This window comes from Mastomys coucha, unplaced genomic scaffold (assembly GCF_008632895.1).
Source record: "Mastomys coucha isolate ucsf_1 unplaced genomic scaffold, UCSF_Mcou_1 pScaffold5, whole genome shotgun sequence".
NCBI classification, from domain to species: Eukaryota; Metazoa; Chordata; class Mammalia; order Rodentia; family Muridae; genus Mastomys; species Mastomys coucha.
In genome coordinates, this window is record NW_022196911.1 from 83,216,419 (window position 1) to 83,224,114 (window position 7,696).

The 7,696-nt window shown below is 43.5% G+C and overlaps 1 protein-coding gene across 4 annotated transcripts in view; it reads right to left on the reverse strand.

Moving 5' to 3' along the window:
* Positions 1-5,781, reverse strand: part of Rad51c (RAD51 paralog C) — a 39,914-nt gene extending 34,133 nt beyond the window's left edge. The window contains exons 1-4 of one of the 4 annotated variants that reach the window (XR_004113243.1): positions 5,559-5,779; positions 3,965-4,223; positions 2,969-3,135; positions 237-370 (exon numbers count right to left, since the gene is read on the reverse strand). Coding sequence is in view for 3 of the 4 variants with exons in the window: in XM_031351977.1 (XP_031207837.1) it covers positions 237-370; positions 2,969-3,135; positions 3,965-4,223; positions 5,559-5,676 (678 nt within the window). In the remaining variant the exon portion in view is untranslated. Of the gene's footprint in view, positions 1-236; positions 371-2,968; positions 3,136-3,964; positions 4,224-5,558 lie in introns of all 4 variants that reach the window. The other 3 variants (XM_031351977.1, XM_031351978.1, XM_031351979.1) reach the window with 3 other exon arrangements.
* Positions 5,782-7,696: the final 1,915 nt, after the last annotated feature.

Below are 7,696 nucleotides of genomic sequence, written 5' to 3' on the forward strand. Positions count from 1 at the left end.
AAAAAAAAAAAAAAAAAAACCCAACCCCCCCCAAAGAGACTATACAATGAATATACAATATTTTTTTGAATATACAATATTTTACAGTACGAATACCATATATGTATAAATAAGTAAGCAAGTGGTAGGGTGGGAAGAGAAGAAGCTTTTGAACTAGCATTACGTTTATACTACTGTTGTCTATTTTGGTATTATCAACATTCCTAAAGACGTTATTTTAGAAGGATGAGCCATACCTTTGAATGATCTGAAAGGAAATCTGGAAGGAGATAGACTTGTGCCAGCAGCTCCGTGTAATCGTGACAACGAAAATAGTAAATATGGGAAAGAATGTTTTCAAGAGTAAAATCCTTCAAGGCTTTCTGATGTTCTGAAACAAACAAACAAAGCAATCTTAAATAGCTTAGTTTTTCTTGTTCTAAAAGTATGCCAATCATAAACAGTTATTTTTAATAAAATGGAATATCTTTGTATCATTGTAAGACATACTTTCTAAAAGACAACAGAACTATTGCAAAATGACTGTAAACTGTGACTTGATGATTGCTTTCTTATTAGAACTTTAATTTTTTTTCAAATCCTATTTTTAATGATGGTTCTTAAAATGTTTTAACCTCCCTTGTAGCCCACCACCCACCAGAGGTAGTGGGAAAGAAAGGATATGGGAGAAGTGGACCTGTTTAGAAAGGTTCTTTGTAACAACTAGCAACCCCTGCAGTCCAGCTCCCAAGTTAGCAGGCAGCAGCATCCCAATGTACTCACAACCACTTCACGGACACACTAGCCATGTCCAGTTAAGTAGAGTCGGGTTAGCAACAGCCACCAGTGACACGACCTAGCACAGACAGCCAGGCCTCAGCCTCTGCTTGAGTCATCAGAAGGGACCAACAGAACACCAGGAGTTCTCGGCTGTGCCTCTCTCAGGGAAGCTAAGAGCAGCAAAGACTCAAGACCCACAAGTATTGCTGTATCAGCAAGCCAAGCTCTTTCTCCACCACTCAGTCCTATTTATACCCTTCAAACATCACATATCATCCACATGCCTTGCCTCAGCCAGTTACAGGGTAAGACCACGTCTCAAAAAAGAAAAGGGGGAAAGATGATCAGTGGTTAAGAGGACTGGCTCCTCTTCCAGAGAAACTAGGGTTTAATTCCTAGAACCTACACATCTGCTCACACAACTTCCTATAACTCAGGGATCTAATGCCTAATGGGATCTAATGGGATCTTCTGGTCTCCAAGGGCACTAAACACACACAATGCAGACATGCATTTAGGTAAAACACCCCAACAGATAAAAATCAAAGAAAGCCAGTTTGGCTTTGAAATGAGAAACTAATTATTACATTTCAGAATGTTTTAAAAAATATTTTAATGCTATTGGGTGTTTTGCCTCCTTGTAAATATGTACCATGCATGTGCATGGTGCCCATGAAGGCCAGAAGGGCATCGGACCCCCTAAAACTAGGGCTGCAGACAGGGTGCTCGGACCCAAAGTTGGTTCTCTTCAAGAGCAGCAAGAGCTCTTAACAATAAACCATCTCTTCAGCCCCTATGATGTATCTGATCCATGACAAGATGATAGCATGAGTTCAATCCATAGGACCCACATACCGGAAAAAGAAAACAACTCTCAAGTTGTCCTCAGATCTCCACATATGAGTGGTGGCATGTGTGCACACATACTAAATAATAATTTTTTAAAAAAAGACTTATTTATGTAAAAGGATACTTTGTCTGCATGGACATATGCATACCAGAAGAGGTACTAGATCTCATTATAGATGGGTCTGAGCTGCCATGTGAGTGCTGGGAATTGAACTCAGGACCTCAGGAAAAACAGGCAGTACTTTTTAAAAACTGAGCCAACAACCAGGTGGTGGTGGAGCATGTCTTTAATCCCAGCACTTGGGAGGCAGAGGCAGGAGGATTTCTGAGTTCACCTGAATGAATAAATGAATAAAATATTTGTCTAAAGAAATGAGTAGTGCGGGCGAAAGAAACGACCTGGAGGTTAAGAACACATACTACTCTTACAGAGGACCTAGATTTGGTTCCCAGGGCCACAATAGGCAGGCCACAAATATCAGTGATTCCTGCTCCAGGGAGTCTGACTCCCTCTACTGGCCTTCTTAGGTACCTGCTTTAGGTACATGTGCATACCCAAACAGATATAGAAACAATTCAAAGCAAACTAAATCTTTTAAGAAAGAAAGAGAATGAGAGAGTAAAGAGGAGAGAAGAAGAGAGAGGAAGAAGGAGAGAGAAAGACAGAGAGAGAAACCAGCAGGGAACACATGAAGAGGGAGGGGGAGGGGAGAGAGAATATATGTTAGAAAATAGTATATTCTACTGATTTTTAGTTTTAAAGGATTTTTAGCCAGGCATGATGTCAGCATACCTATATTCCTAGAACTTAAGAGGATGGAGCAAATGGGTCAGTTTGCAAGATCTTTTTTGGGGGGGTGGGTGGGAGGGTTGGGGGGAAGGCAAGATCTTATCTTTAAAAAAAAACTTGCAGCCAGGCAGTTGTGGCACATGTCAAATTTAATTGGGAAGCAGAGGCAGGTGGATTTCTGAGTTTGAGGCCAGCCTGGTCTACAGAGTGAGTTCCAAGACAGCCAGGGCTATACAGAGAAACCCTGTCTCAAAAACAAAACAAAACAAAATAAAAAACAAAAACAAAAACCTGAGCCATCTCTACATCATGATAAATGTGATTTTTTTTAAAAAAAAAATTTCAAAAAGAAAAGTTAATAGCTGCCAAGTTGGGTATGACACAGGTCTATCATGCCAACATTTTGGAGACTGAGGCAGAAGGATCACATACATGGCCTGGGTTATGAGGAGAGCAGCATATATCATTTTGCAACAAAAGTGTTAGAGTTTAACTAGTTAAGCTTCTAGCTTGGGACAGTCTCTTACTGAGATCTGAGATACCCACAAATACGAACTGTCTTTAACTTACCTTCTTCCTTGTGTGTTTCTGCTATGAGATGAAGGTGCTGAATGCAGGCAGTTGCCAGGTTAACCACTCTATCAACCATAAAACTTCCCTCTGTATCAATAAATACTGCTTCACCGGCCACTCCTCCAAAACATTCTGGAATCTGCACATCTACCGCCAATTGCATACTGTCAAGAAATAAAAAGACCAAACCATTATCATAACCATTTAGAATGTCTTTTGTAAGCCGAATATAATCATCAGTTAGATCAAGTTTTCTAAATGCAAATAAATATCCCAAGGCAAAAGAGATCTCTAATTCTCTAGATGTCTAGCTTCAAATCCGTATGAATCAATAGACGCCTAGATAATAGATAAGGTGTTGTATAAAATTATAATCAAGGAAGTCTTAGTGGGTTTTAGGTTGCTGGGAATTGAATGCTTTACATTTTCTCCCTTTGAGTCAGGGTCCAGCAATGTAGCCCAGGCTAATCCTTCAACTCTCAATCCTTCTCAGTCTCCATTCTACCCTTACTGGCATGTTTATAGGAGTATGCCATAACCAGGTAGACACACTTTTTTTTTTGAGGGGGAGACAGGGTCTTGCTATATATCACTGGCTAGTCTAGCAACTGTTATACAGCCCAGAATATCCTCTATTTCGTAGCAGTCCTGCTTTAGTATCCTGAGGGATGAGATTATGAGTGTGTCACCAAACCTGGCTCAGAACTCTTTATCATATATAAATCAACTTTTAAACATTTGAAAAATGTATCTCAGAAGCCAATTAATTAGGAGTGTGTGTGTTTAGTGACCAGGCTATATTACAAAAGAAACATTTTTGATATCAAAATGTTACCAAGGAGACGAGATACCTGGATAATGTAAATGGTAAGCTGACTGATGTGAATACATACACAGTAGTGATGATGTATGCTTCTTGGTTTCCTGACTACACTCACAGCAGAGTATCTGTTACATTAAGTCCACCCTTAAGCAGGGAACGTCCTACTTTACCATAACTGTGTCTTTCCAACTCCGGGTACACCGCAAACCTCTGTCGTTTTCATCAGGGGTATACCGCCCCCAAGAACGTTATCTAGGGCTGAGCAGAAGGTGATTATGAAGCCCTGGGTATGCTCTTGCTCTAGAAGTTCCAGTGCTGTGCACTTCTTGTTTGCCAAAGATGGACCAGCACATCTTGGTTTATTTGTGAGACATTCTCTTCTTAGAATTTGGAGAGTTTCCAAGGCTTCCTCTTTAGATATCCCAACTTCTATAAATAAAATAAGAAAAAGAAAACGTGACATTAGAGATTTAAAAGTATAACTCAAGAGCCTGGCATGGTAGCCCATGCCTTTAGTCAGACAGTCGGGACTATACCTTTTCTTTTTTAAAGATTTATCTTTATTTTATGTTTGTGAGTACACTGTAGCTGTCTTCAGACACACCAGAAGAGGGCATCTGATCCCATTACAGGTGGTTGTGAGCCACCATGTGGCTGCTGGGAATTGAACTCAGGACCTCTGGAAGAGCAGTCAGTGCTTTTAATCACTGAGCCATCTCTCCAGTCCCAGAAACCTTTTTTTTGAAATAAACAAAAGTTTAACAGAGTAATGAATGACTCAGTTATTTAGTTATTTAGCAGTTGGGGATCAAAACCAGGGCCTTGGGCATGAGCAGCTAGTTAGTGCTCTACTATTCTGCTACTGTCCTGTTAGCATCATTACTGCTATGTAAAAGTTAAAGCTGGGCCGTGATGGCACACACCTTTAATCCCAGCACTTGGGAGGCAGAGACAGGCGGATTTTTCGGAGTTCCGACACCAGCCTGGTCTACAGAGTGAGTTTCAGAACAGCCAGGGCTACACAGAGAAACCCTGTCTCGAAAAAAAAACCCTTAAAATTAGACTCTGTGGTGGACTGTTTAACTAACATTGGCAAAACCATGAATTCAATACACAACACTTTAAAACCAAACCAGATTCCATTCTGTCCTCTTTGGCGACCAGCAGAGAGATGCACATAGTATTACTGGCACAGTGGGTGACTACAACCAAGTTTGGATTTGCATACATTAAGGATGCAGTGGTTTCCACTTATCTGTAACCTGAAGAACTCTGGGAAAGAAGTTGGGACAGGGATGGGGGTGGAGATGGAATTTCTGTGAATCATGAACGTCTTTCTAGAGCTTTCTCCTGGTGTAAGGGAATGTTTTTCTGTTTTTCTCACGGAAATGTCTCTAGTCCTCCTCTAATCCTTCATTTCTCAGATTCCATTCCCACCCCCCTAGGATCTTTGACCAGCGAGAATTACATGGCTTGTGACTGTTTCCCGACCCAGTTTATCAGGAAACCTCATGATGAGAAGTCGGTTCTTTCATCTACTGACTGGACACTTTGGTCCAAGAGGAAACTCCCTTAGATTCCTCCAAACATCCAGCGGGCGCGGTCACGAGGAAAGCAATCAGCAAATGTTGCTCCACACAGTTCCGACCACCAGAGAATTACAGCCGGAGTTCAAGAGCAGCTTGGCGGAGGCGGGAGATGGAAGACGGAGGCGGGAGATGGAAGACGGAGGCGGTGCATCAGTCGGCTGCCAGGAGTCGTTACCTTTGCTCAGCTCGGAGGGCTTCACCTCCAGAACGTCCTCGGCGGTCAGAAATCCCGCAGCCACCAGCTTCACGCGCACCGCGGGAGACAGCGGAAAACCCACCAATTCCCGCTGCATTTCCAGAGCTCCGCGCCTGCGCCTAACGAACGCAGTGAGGTAGAGCGAGAGGCGCGAAAGCCCTAGCGGCCCAAACCCCGCCCTCCCGGGGGGTGGGGGAGAAAAGGACTGCTCTGTGACGTCATGCGCATGGCGTAAGGGGCGGAGTCTGGCTTCAGGAGGCCTTGCTGCTGCTGAGGACAGTCTACTATAACAGTTCCCGTTTAGCATTGTTTTCTAGTGTCATTCCTCCGAGTCAACGTTTCGGGTATAGCCTGACAGTGAAAAACAAACAAACAAACAAAAAAAGCAAAACCGAGGCTGGAGACCAGAGAATGGTAACCAGGCCAACTGGACCGTACACGACATATCTCCTTGCCACGTTCTGCCCTGGTTCATGGGTTGCTCCAAACATCGTTGAAAGGAATCATCCTCCTGGAGGGAAGTTGTAATAGAAGCAGCAACCCAGTACTGATCGGGTTCTTGCTGTGAAAAAATTCAAGACTTTGTAGAAGGCCCGCTGTGTGTCCCCACCACGAGAATGGTGCCCCTTGACCCTTCCTAGGTGACCCCTTGCTTTTCCCGCCCTCGCGAGGGATTGTGGGCCAGCTCCCCACCTTGGGGGTGAGCGGTTGGCGCCCACGCGCGCAGCCACGCACTCGCCCACGCACGCACAGCTTCCGGTGGGCGACCCGGACTCCCTCGGAGCAGAGCGTGGCGGTTTCTGAGAGCACCCATGTCCACAGGCCTACCTAGCCTGAGAAGTAGCTGGAAAAGTAAGATATCGTGTCCTTGTCGTCTCGTAGTCTAGCCGGGGTCTCTGGTGTCCTGAGGGAGGGGCCGTACCTTTTTAGTAGAGTTGACCAGGGATGTTCATGTAGCGGAAGTGACCGCGTCCAAAAGAAAAATTTAGGGGAGATTGGCAGTTCGGAAGATGGCTTTGCCCAAGAATATAGAGGATGATATAAAAAAAGTGTGTTGTGCCGGGCAGTGGTGGCGCACGCCTTTAATCCCAGCACTTGGGAGGCAGAGGCAGGCGGATTTCTGAGTTCCAGGCCAGCCTGGTCTACACAGTGAGTTCCAGGACAGCCAGAGCTACACAGAGAAACCCTGTCTCAAAAAAAAAAAAAAAAACTTTTTACTATCCTGAGCAATCTCCCAATTCTGTGTTCCTCCTCCTCAGAGGAGAATGTTTTTATCCCATTTGATGACTCGGAAAGCCTGGTAGGACTGGACAAAATATGGTTTATGTAAGTACATTGTTTAGCTAATATAGGATTTATATTTGAGTATTCGGTAATTATTAGATGTTATCCCCTGGGAGAATTCGTGCTTAATGTTTTTAAAGCAGTTGGATTCTTAGGTGAGAAGATAGTGAGTTAAAAAGAGAAAAGGGAGGGCTGGAGAGATGGTCAGTGGTTAAGAGCACCAACTGCTCTTCTGAAGGTCCTGAGTTCAAATTCCAGCAACCACATGGTGGCTCACAACCATCTGTAATGAGATCAGATGCCCTCTTCTAGGGTGTCTGAAGACAGCTACAGTGTACTTACATGTAATAAATAACCCTTTTAAAAAAAATCTCTCTTTAAAAAGAGAGAGAGAGAGAGAGAAAAGGGGTAGGTAGCACTTGGGAGGCAGAGGCAGGCTGATTGCTGAGTTCAAGGCCACTCAAGACCTCTGCTGCCACCCACATGGCAGCTCAAAACTCTGGAACTCCAGTTCCAGGAGAGTTGAACTACCTCACACAGACATACATGCAGACAAAGCAACAATACACATAAAATGAAAACTAGGTTATTAAGATTCATTTATTTACTTATTTTATGTATGTGAGCACACTGTCACTCTTCTCAGACACACCAGAAGAGGGTATCAGCTCCCATTAGAGATGATTGTGAGCCACCATGTGGATTCTGGGAATTGAACTCAGGACTTCTGGAAGAACAGCCAGTGCTCTTGACCACTGAGCCATCTCTCTAGGCCCGAAAACTAAATTATTTAAAAAAACAATAAAATAAGTAAATAGAGAAAATGAAAAAAA